Source organism: Pinus tabuliformis, chromosome 1_1, assembly GCF_031772625.1.
Source record: "Pinus tabuliformis cultivar Carrire ecotype Pingquan chromosome 1_1, CPIR1, whole genome shotgun sequence".
NCBI lineage: Eukaryota > Viridiplantae > Streptophyta > Pinopsida > Pinales > Pinaceae > Pinus > Pinus tabuliformis.
This window is the reverse complement of record NC_142297.1, coordinates 78,242,334-78,263,550: the sequence shown is the minus strand read 5'-3', so window position 1 is coordinate 78,263,550 and position 21,217 is coordinate 78,242,334. Positions and strand designations below refer to the sequence as shown.

Sequence of the window (21,217 nt, the reverse complement as noted above, 5' to 3'; positions counted from 1 at the left end):
AAATAATGTGTAGATTCAATATTGCTCATGAAATTTGCTAAATCACAAGACTTGAAGCTACTCTACTGATTTGTGGAAGTTAATTCACCATCTAAAACAAGAATCATAGACATGCAAAAGGAAACATCACACATGCACAAAGATTTATCTAGGGGAAAGCAAATGTTCAAAACCCCCTTACTATCTATATTGCATTATCAAAGAATAGAGAAGAAATACAATGCTTGCTCAAGCCTGAGCACACCCTGCAAGTGTATAGTCTATCCCTCTACCTGACTGACTGAACCTGGCCCAACACTTAGCCAATTTCAAGCCTTCCCAAGCTCCTATTTCCTTGTGTTGTTCCCTTGGGAAATTGCCCCTATTTTTTAGGAATTTTACACCAAGGAATTGCGCAATAACCTTAGGTAAATCTCTGACTACATGCACCACCTGTACACATTGGAATATGCTACAAATGATAATACACTGCCTTGGAATCTCCATCTCAACTAGGTAACTCGAATTCTCTACATGCAACAATTATTTTGGGTTGATTAATCAGTTAATTGCTTGATCACTGAGTTTGGTTGAAGTTCCACATCCATAACTTGACCTCCACTAGTTCTTTTGATAATTAGAACTGGTTAAATAGGCAATAACTCAAATTAATTGAAATATATTGCTACAAATTAGAAATCAATCATGTAAAATTGAACTCAAGTGTCTCCAACTCAAATTTATTGAGTTAAATGAGTGACAAGAACCATGTCACCTCAGTTAACTACCTCCAAGTTTTCTGTTGAAATAAAAATTTGAATTTTAATCTAATTTGACCAAGGCAAAGTCAAAACTAGATTTTTTTGTTGCATTTCCGACAATTCATGTGCATAAGTGTCCTTGTTAAATTTGTTTTTTAATAATAACATTTATTACATGAGTAATGTGATTACATCAATAAGTGTGGTCTGTATTGGAATTGGGCTTGAAGAATTTCAAATCTTTAAATTATGAATAGTGTAGATTTGATAATCTGAGAATATTATTCTTGTAATACATGATCCAACGGATAATATGAAAAGTGTGTGAATCATTTTTCAATTTCTTACATCCCTTCTTAGCTTTAATTTATTAAAAAAATGTATTAAACATAGATGTCTCGTTATTCTCCTACATTGGGATAGCTAAAAGTTATCTGTTACACAAAATGTTTGCCTGTAATATCTACCCTCCTCCTCATAAATGTGGTTGGCTTATGTAACAACTCTCTATCATATTCTCATTGATGCGCCATGTTCTCTTTCACCGGATCATAAGTTGGTTTTCCATGACTACTATTTCTAATTTTCTTCTCTTTGCAATGATACCCTTTATTAGAGGCCACAAGAATCAATAATAGCATAAATATCTATGAAATGGTTGCGAATAGTAGCCTTCCTTCACTTACATGTGCGCAGCATGGCAACAATATTATTAAGGTTAAAATAATAATGTCGAAACTAGAATTGCAAGCCTTGTTTTTATAGCGTTCTATTAAAGAGAATCAAACATTGTCATCCATAATCTAGCGTTGCCATAGATCGTCTATGAGAGACGAATGGAGACAAGCGAAAATAGTTGGTTTAAAAATAATAAATTCTCCATTTTACTTACCACCAACATGTCCCTAAAACAATGCCTTTTATTTTAGTGTCTCCCTAAAACAATTCCATTTAATGTTTAAACTCAAAAGACGTTTGTAAGTTCCAATATAGGGCATAAAAGTCTTGGGCTAAAGAATTTTTTCGATTAAGATCTGAAGGAGTCTATACAAAGTAACCCAGAGGAAGGTATGCAACTTGTATCTGATCATATACATTATATTTACATATTTTCAAAAATTTTCAAAATGTCACCCACAGTGATTACTGTTCTGTAGTCAATAGATAAAAATGAAAATAAAAAGTTAGGGCTTGTCAGCCCTCTGCATATCCCGATCGATGTATGGTCTATGGAAGTATTGGTAGATCTACTCTAGACTGTGCTCACAGATCAACCATTCCCCTCTGGGATGATGTGTTGCCGCTTTTGAAAGTTGATCCGCAAGTTCGTTGCACTCCCTGTAGATATGAGCACATGAGATATGATCAAAATGAGTTTTTAAAAACAAAACATCATCCAATATGGTTATGAGAGTATGAGCATGGCATATAGAAGTACAGTTGAACCAGTTAATAACAATCTTGGAGTCCCCAAAAACTTGTAAATGCCTGCAGTTTTTGTTTAATGCAAAGTATAAGAGATGACGAAGTGTTAAGAGCTCCACAAAATTATTTGTGCCATCCCCCAACCCCATGCAGATATGGAAGATATGTGTCTCAGAAATATATAGGATAATGCCACCTCCACAACCCTGGTCCTGTGTAGAACCGTCAAAGTAGGCCCAAGGGTGCGATTTGTCTATGACCTCCGGAATGATGGTACGAACCGTGGCTACTAGTTCATCATCCGGGATTTCCATGTAACTATTGCATATCTTAGGGATAATGAGTGGCCAGATTATTTTCTTTCCACGAAATATGTTGTTGTTCCTGCTCATCCATATGTGCTAGCACACAATTAAAGGTAGATTTCAGGTTTTTGTATTAGAGGCATCAGACCACTAGCAGTTCCAAGCATTCAATATACAATCGCCAACCCAACGCTGAGATAAATTTAGAGTATGCATCACCTGCTCCCAGACTTGCTGAGTTGAGGGGCAGGAAAGAAATAGATGGTGATTTGATTCCTCCTCCCCATGACATAAAACACACCATGAAGGTCCCTAAAAAGAGTGTTTCCTGAGATTTGTTCCGGATGGGGTCTTGTCCATGATTATGTTCCACATCAGGAGATGAGTTTGCAGCGAGTCTTTCAGCTTCAATAATCCACTCCACCAGCTTTCCAATGAATTTGGTTTATGGCCAGCATGTATAATAGGGTATCCCTCCTTTGGTGTGTAAATCCCCTTCTGAGCAAGGCCCCATATCAGTTCATCATCAACGTCCCTTAGTCTCACATGGGATTCTATTAAAGCTACAGTGTATCTCCTCCACTCCATATGCCACTGATCTGGTATATCAAGGGCCTCCGTTGATAGCCACGCTTGCTAATATATTGTTGTATTTAATAAGTCCCCAATCTGTGCGATGGTTGCCACTCCACTATGATTAAGGAAATCAGTCAAACCAGGAGAGAGATTGTGTAAGTTGCCACATCCAATCCATGGATCAGTCCCAATGCAGACAGACATACCATTGCCAATACGCCAAGTAAGACCACTTCTTATGATGGGAAGGGTGTATATGACAGCTCTCCAAATCACTAATATTCCTTTCCTGTTCCAAGCAGGTAACCATATCCAGTCCATAACTATACAAGGCCAGATATATTTATAGGTAACCACCTCCATCCAAAGGCTTTTGTGCTTCAGGAGAAGCCATCCTAGTTTGGCCACAAGTGCTTGTGCGAATGCAAAAAGATTTTTGAGGCCCCATCCTCCCCATTTTTTGGGGGCTGCAATTCTATTCCATTTGACCCACGCATAGGGTTTCCCATCCTTGTGTCCCTTCCATAAGAAATGGAAACATACTCATTGGATCCTGTGTAAGATACCTTGGGGGATCCAGGCTAGGGACATCCAGAAGACCGGGGTTGCTTCCAGAACAAATTTAATGAGCACCAGTCTACCCGCTTTGGAAAGTAACCGATGGCTCCAATTGTTTAGTATTTTTTCCACCTTGGCAATCAACCAGGTCCAATCTGCAATTTTGTATCCATCTGCTTTGATCCTGAATCCCACGTACTTCAAACCATCCTCCATCATCAAGTTTTGGAAGGGGAAGTTGTGATGTGCTTGACAGTTCTCCAGTTGAGAGCAAGCAGATAGGGTAATAGTGGATTTGGCCTCATTAATTTCCATCCCTGTTGCGGCACAAAATAATTGCAACACTTCAGAGAGAGTATTGTTGTCCTGAATGCCTCCATCTAAGAATATCAAAATATCATCCACAAAAAGCATATGCGTAAGAGTGCATTGCTCCATGATCTTGAGGCCCTTGAGCCTCCCGGCTCTTTTTTCCGAAGCAATTAGCCTGCTTAAACCTTCCATTACAATAAGGAAAAGCAGTGGGGAGAGTGGACATCCCTACCTGATTCCTCGTTCTGCCTGAAAGAAATGGGAGGTTGATCCATTGATTAAAGTTCCAAAGGATACAGTTGTGATGCAACACATGATCCATCTGATGAAAGCAAATGGAAAGCCCAAGTGTGTAAGGATCATCCTGATAAAAAGCCAACTGACCTGGTCAAAGGCCTTTGAGAGGTCAATTTTGAGCATAACCCCTTTAAGCTTCTTCTGTTTGATGGAGTGGAGGGCCTCTTGTGTTGTACCGATGGCCTCATGGATTTGACGGTTGTGTAGGAAGGCAAACTGTTCAGAGGATATGTTGTCCGATAGGATCGGCTTGATGCAATTGGCAATGATCTTTGCAATGATTTTGTATAGGCAGTTACAAAGGGATATAGGCCTGAAGTCACTGAAGGATAGCGGGGAGTCTGTCTTGGGTATGAGAGCGATATAGGTGGAATTTATAGGTTCATACATTCTACCAGATGAGCGGCATTCATTGATCACATTGAGAAGGTCCGGGCCAATAATGTCAAAGAAGGTAAGATAGAATTCCACGGACCAACCGTCTGGTCCCGGAATTTTGTCCTTCTTAAACCACTTTAGGGTACCCTCTAGTTCCCCCATAGTAACAGGTTTGATGAGGTCCTCCTTCGACCTTCGAGTCTGGTTCCAAAAATCTGGGGTAATGCCCCGCAATGCGAATAATATCAGCTAGAGTTGTGCCTAGTGGGGCTTTGAAAAGCTGCTTGAAGTGAGTGTTCCCCAACCTAGCCAGTTGATTATAGGTTTTAGCAATCAGACCCTGTTTAGTAGGCATCTGCCAAATAGTATTGCTGGCTTTCCTTCCATTGGCATATTTATGAAAGAATTTAGTGTTGCCATCCCCAGCCTGCAACCAAATTTCTCTGCTTCTGAGCCTCCATGTTTCTTCCCGTTCTAGCAGGATCTTGGATTTCTAGGCTTCCAAGTCCATAAGGTGTAGTTTTGCTTTGATAGAGGTGTACCCTCTACCTTGTTCATCCGTTAGTGAGGCCAACTAATTTTCAATGTCACAGAGGGTATGCTCCTCCCTGTCCTTTTTCCCCTTGGCCCAATCAATGGATATTCTCTTGAGATTGACCAGGTTGCGGCAGAAACCATCGACCTTCCTCTGATCATTTGGTAGGGGATGAGCTTTCCAAAATTCCTTAACCAACCTGAGATATTCAAGGTCCTTTAACCAGGTCGAGTTAAATTTGAAGGGAGCCCTAGGTTTTTTAAAGGAGCTTGCCACTTCCAGATAGATGGGGGAATGATCCGAGATCCCACCAGTGCCCACCCACTGTCTGTAATTAGTGAGGGAAGTGAACAGGTCTTCATGTATGAGAAACCTGTCAAGTCTTCTACCCAGAGCTGCTTCTCCAGTCCTTCTGTTGTGCCATGTTGGCATCTTCTTGTTCATAGGGATGTCAATAAGACTGTGTTGCTCTAGAAGTAATCCCAGCTGATCCGAGAGTGGATCCAACTGTGAGTGGTGTCCCCAGGATTCTTCATGACCGATGGTGAAGTTTAGATCTCCCCCTAGAATAGTGGAATGGTCTATCAGGGGGTTCTCTAGTATCTTCTGCCAGAAGTCCAGTCTACTGTGATTGGGGGCGTAGATGTTCATAATACAGAGATTTCTGCCCAATTCAGCTGAAAATATATCCATACCCAGGAATCCATGACCTCCCCAAGCAGAGGTGACCTTGATGGATTGAGGGTTTACCCCAAGCGCTATACCCCCTGATCTCCCAACAACATCCAGAGCTTGAAAATGCCATCCTGGCATGATGGTTAGGAGAGTCCTAACAATCAGCTCAGATCTACCCAGGGTTTCTTGTAGGAAAATAATATCACATGGCTCACTGCCCAAAAGTCTCTTAAGAGCTATTTTTTTAGAGGGGCTAGCTAAACCCCTACAATTGAAGGATAGCCACTTCATGGGGGAACATTGCCAAGGGTGTCTTGTGCTCTAAGTACCCTTTCAATGGTGTTCTATTTGCCCCGGGCTACATCTACCCTAGCAATCTCGATGGATTTGTTTGGATGGCCTCCTCCGGGTGGGCTTCTGCTCAACATGAGCGGGTGTGATGCCCAATCCAAGCGTTCCAAGGAGAGCCCGGTGGTGGGAGCGGAGGTTGTAAGGATGAGAGCCCTAGGCAGAAGGGGATGTAGGACAGACTTGGAGCCCCTGTGCAAGTGCAACCGGGGGGGTGGTGGAAAACATAGACAACGGGGATCAAGTGCACAAGTGATGGGGGAGGTGACCATACAAGGTGTAGATGCAGATGATGCCAAAGAGAAAATAAAATGACTAACATTTAGTGCAGAGGAAAAGGGAGAAGAAACAGTACCTGTTGTAGGAGAAGCCACCGCAACAGATCGAGATCTAGTCATAGGAGGGGAGATTGGCGGCATCTGGGAAGCACAGGATGGTTGAACAGTGTCCCCAACTCCATCCTTTGGACTATCCAGACCTGTGGGTTGCTCATCCACAATCAGGTCTTCTGTCTAGCAATGCTTCGTTCCCTTTGATGCAGGAGGAGCAGATGGTGAGATCAGAGGGCAATCTTTGTAAAGATGTCCAACCTTATGGCATCTTCGACACCTGAATGGTACACCTTCATAATCCAGATTTTTTCTGTGTGAGAAGTGCCTCCAATGTAGGGTTATCTTCTCCTCCAGGCCTTCTCTGGTATCCAGATGTACCAGAATGCGAGCCATGGTCATAATCCCCGATGTTTCATAGGATTGGTCATGTTCCAAATAGGTGCCTAGTGCATTGCCTATGCGCTTGAAGACAACCCAAGACCAATATTGCATTGGTAGCCCTAGTAAAAAAACCCAGATTGGCCCAGCTCCCAACTGTTCCCTCTCAAGATCAAATAAAGGATCCCATCTTTTCAGCAATACGGGGCTAATTCAATATGCCAAAACCTTGAGAGTATCCAGTCTGTATACTCTTCCCTGTGAAATCTAAGGGCAAACCACCCTCGTGCGAGCACCCGAATAGTGGGCATTTCTTTGAGTAAAGTGCCCCAAATCTCCATGGTCCAGTGACGTAGTCTCTCCACAGAGTAATTCCACCCTCGAACTCGGTCCACCAGGACCTTCTTGGCCGTATCAGCTACTTCCCCCATCGAGAGGTTGAATCCCTATCCACGGCTTTTAGACACCTCCCTTTCTTAACTTTTTCTGACTTGCGAGCCGTCGGGTAATCCCGTAGGAGTCCCCTGATGCCCTGGTTAACCGTCTGCAAGGTGGAAGGGGTAGATTTAGGGTTTGGGACCGGCGTGCTGAAGCAGCCAGAACAGATGGGGGTGCTGGGTGTAGGGCCGCTAGTATTAAGGGCGCTTCTGGCTTGTGCAGAGGATGGGTGGGAAATAACCCCAGGTGGAGGAATGCCTAAGAAGGTAGGGTTGTTGGGCGGGGCGGAGATATGAGGTAGGCGGGGTAGCGACAAGTTGAAGGTAGGGGATGGTTGCAGGCAGGTGCCGAGGAGGTTCAAGGTAGCCGGGGAGAGCGAAGGGCAGTCCAAGCCGGTGGCATCTTCAAGGTTGACAGAGGGCGGCGGGTGGGTCACAAATGGCCCAGGTCGGTCCAATGCATTGTTTGTAGTAGCCAGAGGGCACAGGGATGATCCGAAAGATCTGGACCCTGACACGGCATGATGGCAAGAACATATTTCCTCATGGGGATTGGGGTCCTCGGAATAATCGACGGTGTCCAGGTCCATGGCTAACCGACAGGGAGCAGGTCAGTGGAGGTTACGGTCTGCGTGGAATGTGGGATGACCACAGTAACAAAACCGTGGGTAGGAGGTGGGCAGGACGGAGTCAAGTGAACCGTGCAGGTTAGCCAAGACCGTCAGGGGCAGTGCGGCACCGCCTCAGAACCTCCATTATCGCCAACCATTAGAGCTCCCTTAGGGTTTCACCTATATTTGATATTTATATTTAACTTAAGATGTATATTTGACACCGTTGCTTGTAAATTATCTATGTACTGATAAACTATATTATCAATCACTATATTATTTAATAAAATATGGAGTAATTAACATTTAATGCCAAATGAAATTGATTTTATTTTTTTGAAATTAAAAAAACTTTTTTGTGCGGGACATTCCATCACATGTCACTTCATTTATTTATCACATTTCTTTATTTTTTCAGTAATGCGGAATGGCGTGGGAGTCATGCCACATTAACTTCAGCTAAATGTGATAAACATTATTAAAAAAAAATATCAATTTTTTTATTTTCATCACAATTTTGATCGAAATGCTATAATTTCATCCTCTAAAAATAATAATTTAAAACAAAATTATTAACAAGCAATATTTAAAAATAAAATAAAATTATTAATTAAATTTTAGATTTGAAATGATTTTTGGGTTTTTAGGTTAGAATATTACTATATGGATTTTGTTAAAATTATAAAATTTTGTATTATAAAATGCAAACATAAATTTAATATTTTAGAAAAAATTTTAAAACATTAAAATTAAATTATGTATATTAATTAACTTAAAATTAAAAGTATTTTATTTTTAACGAAATATTTAAACAAATCAACTAAAATTTTTAAAATGATTAAAATTAAATTATGTATATTAAATAACTTAAAATTAAAATTATCTCATTTTTAACCAAATATTTAAATAAATTAACCAAAATTTCTATAAAATTAAAAAGAAAAGAAAAAATCACACAATTACTTACATTCTCAAATAAAAATGAAAAGTTAATCTTTTATTATTGTTTTCAAAATTATATAAATTTGATTATTAAAATAAAAATAAAATAAAATATAATTGTAACTTTACTTGTTAATATAATTTCGAACTTCATTGTATATCAAAATTATGATTTGCTTTAGCCCGTAGGGGTTTGGTCTCGTGGCCAGCGGACGGTCTGCTAAGTCGTTCATGCCGCTATGCAGGTTACGAGTTCAAGTCTCGTCTTAACCGAGGGCCGTTCTTGTGGGCTGGGCGGTTCCTCTTAGAGGTTATAGTGGCAGCCGGTGGGATTCGACCTCGTGTAATGCCAGTACGATACCACTGTGGTTGCCGATTCCGCTACTCAAAGTATATATATATATATATATATATATATATATGGTTTGCTTTAATAAATTTCCAAAAAAAGTCATTTTTTTTGGATAAGTTTTGTCAAGTTTTTAAAAAATATAACAATTTGTCAAAATATTTTAAAATTTAGATAGGGCAAGTGCGATCTGCAGTCAGGTTTGCTGATATCAGGTGCACACATTCCTTATCTTTTTCTAATACATATTTGCTCATATATTTTCAAGTATGATTGCATCATTACATATATATCTTCTGAACTCGGCGGTCTGAAACAAATTCTAAACTATATACTCGCTCTGGTTCTGTGTCTATATATTCGCTCCGGTTCCTAGCATTCTGAGCATTAGAATTTAAGGTTCGCATTCCGAGGCTGAGGCGTGAATGACCATGTGTTAATCTCTTCCATCCTGTGCAATTCTCTACGGCAGATCTAAGTCAAAGACAGCGTGAGGTTCGACAAGTGTTATAGCTCCTGTGGTGTGGGTGTATTAAAAGTTTCGACCTGTGAAGTGCTACAGTTTAGCACTGTAGATTGGGATCTAGCTCTAGGTCTGTCACACTCCCTAATCGCTGCAACTCAATCCGCAAGTCAGAAAAATTTGCAAGTCTGGAAATTTGTATCTATCTCCAGCATTCATAAATCAATAACCTCGACAGCAGTAAGAGGTGGTAATGGTTGTTATCAATTATTGAAGGTTTTGAGGCTTGAGTTACCTCCATGACCAGCGAAGAAGTGGTCTAGTTGCAGCAGTTTCCTTGACCATATATACACATTTACACCTATTGTTTGTACATCTAATTGAGCCGACCTTTGTGCACTATTCACTTGTGACCTGTGAAGCAACAGTACAACGTCTCGTCTGGTATCATTTGATTGGGACATCACAGGCCTGAGTTATCAATCCTGAAGCCCACTCTTGGAACAGGTCCTTTCTCTTTTGGTTTACATCTGGTGGAGTTCTACAGTGGAATGTCTCTTGGTATGCTTGTCTGACTGGTCATTCTTCAAGCCAGCGCTGGACATAAAAGAAACTCGTGGGTTTTTACCTTTGGATCTGTGGTCAATCCAATCCGGGGCAAGTGCGATCTGCAGTCAAGTTTGCTGATATCAGGTGCACACATTCCTTATCTTTTTCTAATACATATTTGCTCATATATTTTCAAGTATGAATATTTCACCACAGCTACCAAAGATTACCAAAGGCAGACCTAGCACAGTTACTCTACAAGGCCTTTATGAGTATATAGAGTCTTTAGAGAAACGTAGAGAAGAAAGAGAAGTCAAGCTACAAAAAGAGTTAGAAGCCATGCTGGAAAATAAATTTGCATCTCTTGAAGACACGATCCAAAAACAAATAGAAAATAAAATAGAACTATTGGAGAATAAAATGGTGGCAATGGAGACTAGGTTGCAGGTTATAGAAAAACAAAACCAAGATACTAACCAACATCCCAACAAGGAGATGTTGATACTTTAGAGAGTCTTAAAATGAAGGACATGATTAAAGAACTAGAAGAAAAAGTTAATAGCCACCTCACCCTAAATAATGTGGTAGATAAATTAGATATCAAACCAATTAAAGATGAAATGAAAAAATTAATAGAATTAGACCATGAGCGTAACAAAAGGGCCTTGAACCTTATAATCTTCGGTTTAAAAGAGGAGGTAGATGAGGATACTTTAGCCATAGCCTAGATAGAATTACATAATAGATTACAAATTGAAACAACGTGTCTCACAGAAGCAACAAGGTTGGGGAAATTAACCGAGAATAAAGGAAGATTGATTTGAATAAAGGTGAGCTCTACTGATCATAAGTATGACATACTTAGTAAAACCTCAAGTCTAAAAGGAACGGGAATATTTATAAATGAAGATCTCATTCCAGAAGATCAAGCAGAATTAAGAAAGGAGGTTCAAAAGGTAAAATAAGCTAGGAAGGAAGGAAAATGGGCAATAATCAGAAATAGAAAAGCCTTTATTCGAGATAGAAACCAAAAATATAGTACTAAATAGCAATTCAACATGCTCCAGATTCTTTCTTGGAACTGCCGGGGTTTTCCATGGAACAAAGGCCCCAAGCTAAGTTGGATCTCAAATGATGTTGATATTATTTTGCTTGTTGAAACTTGGGAGCACGAAGAATCTAAGGTCCCTAACATAGATGGCTTTACGCTATGGTCTACCTGGAACAAGCGATCCTCCCGTAGAGGCATTAGGGGAATAGATTGTTACATTAAGAAGAACATCTCCCCCCATGCTAGGATTTATAAAAACAACCCTTACAACCAATATGGTTGGATAGAGATCACTGAAATCAATAATAAAAACACCTACATAGCAATATGTTATTTTACTCCCATCAATTCTAACTTCTATAAGAAGAAGAATCTAGATAAAAATAGTCTTTACAAAGGTTTAGAGTGATATTTCTAGCCTAAGGAATGAAGGTAATATCCTTTTAATAGGTGACTTTAATGCTCGAACTTCAAGCAACCAAGCTATTATTCTAAGAAATCATTCCAACCCTAATCCTCTTTGGTTAGACGAAGACCCTACTCTGGCTAGTAGGTACAAAAGGAGCTCTGAAGACCTCGGGGAGAATTTGTTTGGGTTGGAGCTAGTCAAGCTTTGTAGTGCTCAGGATCTCATAATTTGCAACGGTCTAAAGAAGTGGCCCAACTCTAGCCAGATGACCTACATCCATGGGCTTGGTAGCAGCATGGTAGACTATGTTATTTCCGATCTCCCTTTATACAACGAAATAATAAATTTTAACATCTTAAACGACCATGGGCCTGAGTCTGATCATAGGCCTTTACTTATAACTCTCAATTTTGTCATGCATAGAGATCCCATAGAAAATAATCCTTATAGCCAAAAGAACTTAATATTTGATAGAAATAAAAACGATCTCTTTCTAAATGAATTAAAAACTAATTTGCTTCCTTTATCTAGTATAGACAACATAGAAGACCTCTATCATAATTTTACTAGAACCCTCTCATATTCTATTAACAAGTTCTCAATTGAAGTTTCAAATAATAAAAGAAATAGCGAAACCAACCCATGGTATGACAAAGATTGTAAAAGCGCGAGGAGAGCAATTAAGGAAGTTGTTGATGAAACTCTTAAAATGGGCAAGATAAAAATATACAAAGCCATAACTAAAAGGAAAAAGAGGCAGTACATTCATAAAAGACAAGAGAATCTTTTACACCTCTCTAAGGTAGCTCCTAAGAAATTTTGGAGGCAGATTCTGAATAGGAAAACTAATGATAATAATAAAATTGCTTTACACATTGGAATTCTTATCTTAAAAAGCTCTATGAATCTCCAAATGTCATGGATAACTTTGAAACCCTGCTCACAACGAAAGAAGTTTTCTCATTAGAAGGCATTGATTTTGGGGTTAATCGCCTGGCAGATGGGAAAGCTAAGGACATTGAAGGTTACCAGGCAGAAATCTTAAAAATAGGAGGTCCTGTCCTCATCCCCCACATCCACAAGCTTTTCAATCAAGCAGTCAAGCAAGGGTTCCCTAAACCATGGATTGAGAGCCTCATTATCCCTATTTTTAAAAGTGGGGATACAAATAACCCCTCTAATTATCGGACAATTATGATCAGCCCTCTCTTAGCCAAGTTATATGGTATTATTTTGGAAAAGAAGTTGAGCTTATGGCTTGAAAGTGAAGGTAAGCAGACTAAAGGCCAAGCAGGTTTTAGAAGGCATCACTCAACAATAAACCACCTCGTTACGCTTAGGATCATTATGGAGGAATGTTGTAATGATAAATCCAACCTCTTTTGTTGCTTTGTGGACTTTAGAAAGGCTTTCAATAAGGTTCCTAGAAACAACCTTTGGAATAGATTAGAAGAGCTAAAGGTTCCTTTTGAGTTGAGAGCTACCGCTATAAGGTTATACGAGAATGTAATTGCCAAACTGAAAAGAAATGAGGGGTGGTCGAAAGATATTAAATGTAATATCTAAGTTAAACAAGGTTGCCCCCTCTCCCCTACCCTATTTGGCATTTACATCGACAAACTTGAAGGTTATTTAGAGGAAGCAGGATGTGCTGGCATGATCTTAGCTGGGATAGTCATCATCCTTCTTCTCTATGCTGACGATATTGTTCTTCTTGCAAGGTGCCCATATGATCTTGATAAGTAACTTAGGCTTTTTAAGGATTTCTGCTCTACCATGGGTATGACTGTTAACATTGACAAAACAAAAGTTATGATTATCAAATCCAAGAAGGACACTTACGCTAATTTTATGTATGACAATAATAACTTGGAGGAAGAGTATTCTTACAAGTACCTAGGAATTGATATTCATCACAAGCTCAACTGGAACTATAGCATTGAAAAAAGGATTAATGGAGGGTGGAAAGCTTATTTTGGTCTTGAAAATAATTGTAAAATGGAAAACCTCGTAATCTAGGATAAAAAGAAGTTCCTTTTTGAAACTTTAGTCACTTCTGTTATCTTATATGGATGTGAGGTCTGGGGTTACAACATCTCTAGAAAATCCTGGAGAAATATTGAGCAAATCTAGAAGAGTTTTATAACGTATAACCTGAAAATTAAAAGCAATACACCCTATCTTATTCTCCTTATAGAAGTAGGTCTTCCCCCTATCGAGAGCCTAGCTATGATTAGGCTTTTGGTGTACAAGCACAAACTCAATAACGTAGGATATCATAGACTTCCTAAGCTAGCTTTAACTTCCAGCCAAAACCACCTAAGGCTCAATCGGGGGTGGTATAAAGACATGAGGGCCTGGTTAAACCAATGGGAGATCAATGAGAATGATGCATTGCAAAACATTAATAATATTAAAAACATTGTTACTTCTAAGTTCAAAGAAAAAATGTGGTGTGAGAAAGATTTAGCGGCTAAAAGAAAATTAAGTTATTATAAGAAGGTCATCAACCCCACCCTAGAAGATCAAAAGTATCTCTTTGTTTTAACTAGCTCAAAGAAGAAAATTAATATAGCGAAGATTAGAACGAACTCTCATGAGCTCCATAGTGAAACAGGTCGTTGGGCAGTCCCTAAAACACCATGGATGGAAAGGATCTGCCATCTTTGTGAGAATAGGAACATTGAGGATGAAAACCACTTCCTCTTAGAGTACCCCGCGTACAACCACATTAGATCTTAGTTTCATAATCTCTGTCGCAACACTAACCTTCCTAGCCTTTTACAATGTCAAAATTATAGTGAGCTTGGGAGGCTTCTCTCCAAGCTTTTTGAGCATAGGAATAAAATCTTAAATCAAACTAAATAATTTGTTTCTTTAGGTCCGATAGACCAAAGTTTGGTCTCAATGGACGTTAACCATCATCATCATCATCATCATCATCATCATCATCATCATCATCATCATCATCATCATCGTCATCATATATATTACTTTAATCTAGTTATATTTAAACTAGGTGAATTGAGTTTTTAAAAATTATCGTATTTGGTATTTTTATAATTTTTCTAGATATGACTTGCAACTATATATTTATATGCATAAAGCAAAGTGTATTTTGTTACCATTTCCAATAACAATAATCATGCAATTCGATATGTCGCCCCAAATAAGCATATTTATATATATATATATATATATTAAAAACTATTTAATATTCTATTACATCATTAATATACTAGAAGTTATTTCATATATTAACACTATTAGTTTTAATAAAAATCAATATACATTATCTATATATATCTATAGATATATATAGATAATGTATATTGATTTTTATTAAAACTAATAGTGTTAATATATGAAATAACTTCTAGTATATTAATGATGTAATAGAATATTAAATAATTTTTAATATAAAGTATTATGGAATAAAAGAATTTGCCTTTTTTTGTAATAGTGAAAAGTTAAATAATAAAAACACTTTCTTTTAAAATTTCACGTATATGTCAATATTAAAATTTTTAAATATTTGTAATAATATTGATATTCTTAATTTATTAATTCATCCAAAATTATAAAAATTTTAAAAAGTTTCTCTATTTTTTTTTTGAAAATAAAATTATAAAACAAATCATTCATTTCCTTATGATTTTTCTTAAAAGTCTAATACACCAAAGTTGATCTTAGTAAATAGTATAATAATCATGGTTGTTGTCATCAATATTCATATAATTAGTATAATCTTGAAATAGGTAAATAGAACATTGAAGTGAATTGAGGATGCATATATAAGTTGAGTTGAGAAACAGTGTTTGTTATTGTCACTTGTATAGGATTGCAAATTAATGACTAAATATATTATTTGTGGTTATTATCATTGAAGATTTCATCCCTAGTTGCCTTGAAATAAGTTAGACTTGAATTATGTAGAGTAGAGTGCAACCTCTTTCACTACCATCATCATCTACTTAAAGAAACAATAACATGACATTGATGCCTTTGCTCCTAGAAAAGATGTGAGCAAGAGGAATTTGTATTGTCAATTATGTCATATATTACAACATGCAAAGTAAGAGTGGCAAGGGGCTATGTGGTCTCACTTTTTCTTAATTTGGTTTATTGATCAAAACATAGGCATTTTCCACTTATGACATATTCAAATGGTTGTAAAGTAAAACATAGCTTTTTTTTTTTTCAAAGGGCGGGGCTAGTTCCCATCATAAGCTTTATTGGCCCTCTTTTTTTTAATACATATATACAGCCACAAGCTGGCATCTGACACATCCGTCACATCATACAAGAAACTTGTTATATGCTGCATCGCAGCTCCACAAAGCGAGATTCGATCGCAGGTGGGGTGCGTAGCAGCCGACTGCCCCACCGTTGACCCATGCACTCGCGTGCGTAAAGTAAAACATAGCTTATTCACAAATATCATCTACCATGATCTTTCAATACATTACTATATATCATTATATACATATAATGCATTAAAAAAAAAAAAAAACACTTTTAACATGAAGTTTTAACATATATCACATGATAAGATTTTAATACTATTTTTCTTATTACTCTTCATCTATATTAATTATATGAATAATAAGCTTGCTTTATATATACATAAAATGTATTAAAAAAATTGTAAATCATATTATAAAAATGTAATAATATTTTTTTCCCATTTAAAAGAATTAATAACTTAATAGAAACTTAAAATTATCTTTCTTATTACTCTTAACCTATGTTATAATTAACATAATAATTGTGTTATATATACATGAAATGTATTTAAAAAAAATGTAACATAAATCATATTACAAAATTTTAATGATATTTTTTTCATTTTTATTTTTTAAAAGATCTAAAAAATTTGATAACTTGATAGTTTTAAAATGGAGTATATTATAAAATTTTAGTAATGTTTTTTTTTTCAAAAGATATAAGGGAATGGGTAATTTCATATATCTTAATATTTTGAGACGTATTTATAAAAAAATTCTTTATTTTAATTTTATTATAAAAAACTAATATATAAAATAAGAATAGTAAACTAATTAATTTATATTTTTAAAGTTCAATAATTAAACCAAGTCGCAGAAAACGAATTTTTTAATCTAATGAAAAAGTGATATTTTTTAGATTAATTCAATGAAAGTGCCGTAATTCATTTTCGAAAACTAACCAACTAAAGGATTTTACAGGATTCTCGTTTAGGCAGCAGTCTTAAAGTTTGCCATATGTCTCGAAAATTAGCTCACCGGACCATTTGCAAAGTTTGAATGGAGCGGGATTAAGGGTCACGCACCAAATAATGCTTAACATTAAATATATGGAAGTGAAATACAAAAATTTATGTTTATTTTCTGATATATTATGGTCTTTTTACTAGTTTTAGGGTTAACATTGCAGCACTTGAGTCCCCACAAAAATTTTGCCATTTTCACCAGTAAATTTCCTGCTATCAAATGCTTAGTTAGGTGATTATAGATGATTTTTGCAAGATTTGACAAAAATGTTTGTGTATCAAACCCCAAAGCTTTAGGTTTTCTTTTATAGCACAACACAAATGTTTTTTTTTTAATTAATGATAAATTACATCATCGCTTTTTAAAATATTAATTATTATTTTAATTTTACCTTAATTTGCTAATGCTCTATTTTTTAAATGATACGCTCCATCAATTTTTTTTTAATATTAATTTTATACTAACTTACAAACCCTTTTTTAATGATACATTCTATTATTTATTTTTTTAAATATTAATTATTATTCTTCTTTTATTTTAAAATACAAATGTTTTTTAATGACGTATCTATTATTTTTTATAAATATTAATAATTATTTTAATTTAAAAATATTATACAACATTACTTTAGATTATGTTATGTGAGTAAAGTAATAAAAATATTGGTAGAATCATATTATGAACTGATATCAAGTACATGCCCTAATACATTAATAATTATTAAGTACAAGGTAGAGATTTATAAATAAATCAGTAAATATATGATTTAATATTGGATTTAATATTCCGGTTATAATATTGAGATTTTAATATTAGGTTCTTAATATTGGGTTTATAATTTTAGAGTATTATTATAATAGAGTTTTATATTAAGGTTTATATATATTAAGTCTATAATTTGGATTTATAATAGTAAGTTCATAATATTGGGTTTAAATATTATGTTTAAAATATTGGATTTTAATATTAGGATTGCTATACTCCTATCAGTGTATATCAACCACATTTACAAATGTGGTTGTGCAAGTTTATAATAATTAAGACTGATTTTTATTTTTTATTTTTTATTTTTTTTAATTGTTGGCACACATGGGATGACTTGTGTAGTTAATTACACAAAACTTAAAACACATACAATAGTGAACATATTCAATATTTTAAGCAAGCAACAAAACCTTACTCCACAACTTTCTTGTAATTTTTTGTAGTTTTGTGAACAACAAATAATACATCGAAACATTATTGTAGTGCATTTACACTTTTTTGTTATCATAGAGGCATTATTGCATCACCCAATGTAGGATATTAAACTAAGTATCAAATTAAAATGAAAAATGGTTAATGTATATCTTTATTGTTGTAACTTCAAATTGTATCAAATGGAAATTAATAGTATGAGCAAACTCGTTATCAATAATGAGATGACATGCTTGAGTTTCAACTTTGGTAGGCATGTGTATCTTAGTGCACCACCATCAAAATGGATGGAATGAGATTTTCAAATTTGAATCACTTAGCAAATAATCTTGGGTTCCTTCATTTTTTTTTCACTTCATGCCAGTAGGGTGGATGATAGTCTCATTCATATGGTTCACAAACAATTGTGTATTTTTCAAAAAACGTGCAAGTCTTATTTTACATGGAGGATTTTTGGAAGCCAAGGGGACGCTAAACAAAAGTGTTTGTGCTATGGTAAGGAGAAAGGGGAGGCAATGGCTAAATCAAAGCAAAGTAAGAGTGATAACTTAGTGGAATAGAGTTTACTTCCCATCAATAGGGGCAAGAGGCATGGTTTCTCATAATTATCTTGATTCATGAGTAGAAGCAGGAGGGATGGAGAACACAACAATTTAGAATCAAAACCAAAACCACTTGAGATGTCTAACAAGACTACTTGCATTAGCATTATTGGAGTAATGAACAAATTGTGGGGGGAGGCCCAAGACATGAAAATGTAGTTTATCCCTGTTAATATATTATGTATGTAATTTTTCATCTATCAAATTTCATGGTCCCTTTCTATTTGTAATTCAATGATGTTGGTGACTGAAGGAAACCAATGCTCAAGAAGAAGAATAAAGGTCATTGTCATTGTGTTTAGCTTTGGTATGTCTTGTCCTCATCTAAGCCCAATCCTGCAAAGCATATGTAAGCTATGATGTTGTTAGCGGGGAGTCATGGCTTTATTCAATCAGTAGAATCAATCAAGGTAGGCAAGTAAGGTTGTGTGCTTATAAGCTACTAAGTATTTTTCTTCTTCTAGTGATTAGCTATTGGTGGGTCTGGCTAGCTGTATAAGCATTAGTTAGTGTAAATCCAAATAATAAAAAAAACGATAGGTACTAGGGATCGTACAAGTATATATACTAACACCTAAATATTCCAGTGCAAGTTGATGCCAAGTGGCTAGTTGAGAGGGAGATGGATTGAGTAGTTCAAGTCCAACTTCAAAGTGCATGAAAAAGCACAAAGAGGAATAATACAACTACATATTCATGAAAGTTTGTTAATTTCTATGCACTTTCATTTTCTCTATATTTTGTACTCGCTTTAAATTTTAGTATGTTGTGCAACAAGGTAATTATCTCCTTCTTGTTTTAAGTGCATAAGTCCTCTACTTTCATTGGCATTTATTCCTTGCTCTTGTTATCTACTCTTATAACTTCAATTTGGAGTTCCAATTTGTCAGTTGTGCTTTCTATTTTTCTAATACAACTATTCTAATTCGATGAGGTGACTAAATTGTGAGGCATAGTCCCTTGTGAATTACTGGGAACTCGTCATATCCTTTGGTTCTATCTTTACTTTGGTAATAGGTATTCACAAGTGTGTCACCTAAACTAAGCCCTCAACAACCCTCAACCCCTTTGATCTAGTGTTTCTTAGTGAGCGTCTCATTATTTGAATTAGCCCTCTATTATTTACTAATTGGAGCTTCGGCCTTGATTAATTCTTAATTCCACTAGTCCTATCATATTAATGATGCAACATGTTTGCTTCTTATTTAAAATTGGCACAACAAATAGAGGGTGAGGCATTGAAAAAAAATCCCTATATGAAAATGGAGATAAGGATATTACTTAGATCTACCACCCTTCATTTCCAAGTGCAAGGTTTGATTATAGGTAAGCAAGTCACCACAATACTAAATATTGGTTATACTGTCCCTTAACTGCAATGCTACAATGTTAGGGAACTTGCAATGTCTGACAAGGACAAAGAGAAATTGAATGAATAATTCAAAAATTAGTTATTTATAAATTAATTTAAAAAATCTAACAAATATGAAAAGAAAAATCCATACACCAAGGAATTACATCCCATCCAAAATGTCCTCAACTAATAGGAAAATGGGAATATGAATTTGTAAATTGTAATTATTTATTCATTTTAATAATTAAAAAGGCTAACACTAAAATACTATCAATTTTTTTTTTTCCCAGGAAAAAAACTGTAATTATATTTACGAAGATAAACATAATTACATTTTGTAGATACACATACAAGAGTGTATTTAATGGGATCTGCTCAGATCCCTACAGTGGCCAAAAAAATAACCAGGTCGCCCAACATCTAATTTTATGATCTAAAGATAGAAAATTATATGTTGTTGATACATGGCTCACATTTATTCAATAAATAGGTCCCAAAGTGGTGGACCTTACTTGTAAAGAGTTAATTAAGTTTAATTGACTTAATTAGCTTAGGAATTTCGAGTTGGGAATCTTTCTGTAGTCATGTATGTGTGATCCCTAAATTTTAGGGGTCCAATATGAGTTTATTTGAGTTGTAATTAGATAATTCAGTTTGGCTTAGTTATGGTCAGTTAAACTAGTTCTAACTTTTGGAGGAACTACTAGAGGTCTAGTAGTGAGTTGGCGCACTGATGCATTCTCAGTGCTACTCCAACTGACTAGAGATTCACTCAAGAGAAACTCATGTCTGTTAGTTCCGAGAAAGACCCAGTTGAGACTAGAGTGCAGGGACAATGTACTATCAATTGTATGATTTTCCAAGTTGTACAAGTCATGCATGCAATCAGAAAAAGGACCTAGCTTTGGATTGCGCAGTTATAGAAGAAGGAATTCCCAATTAAATATGGGTTATTCCTCACAGGAATTGCGCAAGGAAATAGGGGCTTAGAAGGCAGCAAAATTGGCTAAGTGTTGGCTAGAGTGGGCTTGTGAGGCAGAGAGTTGATCATACTTGTGCATGAATTGTTCTAGTGAGAACAAGATTTGTATTTTCACTCAGATTTCTGATTAATGCAATACAGATAGGCAGGGTTTTGAGCA

At 36.0% G+C, this 21,217-nt stretch overlaps 1 protein-coding gene across 1 annotated transcript; it reads right to left on the bottom strand.

The window, feature by feature from the left end:
• Window positions 1-5,165: 5,165 nt before the first annotated feature.
• Window positions 5,166-5,939, bottom strand: LOC149211668 (uncharacterized). The gene has a single exon (XM_089388453.1). The coding sequence runs from the start codon at window positions 5,937-5,939 to the stop codon at window positions 5,166-5,168; it is 774 nt and encodes a 257-aa protein (XP_089244579.1).
• Window positions 5,940-21,217: the final 15,278 nt, after the last annotated feature.

Bases quoted from the DNA above. Each gene is read 5' to 3' on its own strand.
- LOC149211668 (XM_089388453.1), bottom strand. From the start codon at position 5,939: ATGCCAGGATGGCATTTTCAAGCTCTGGATGTTGTTGGGAGATCAGGG.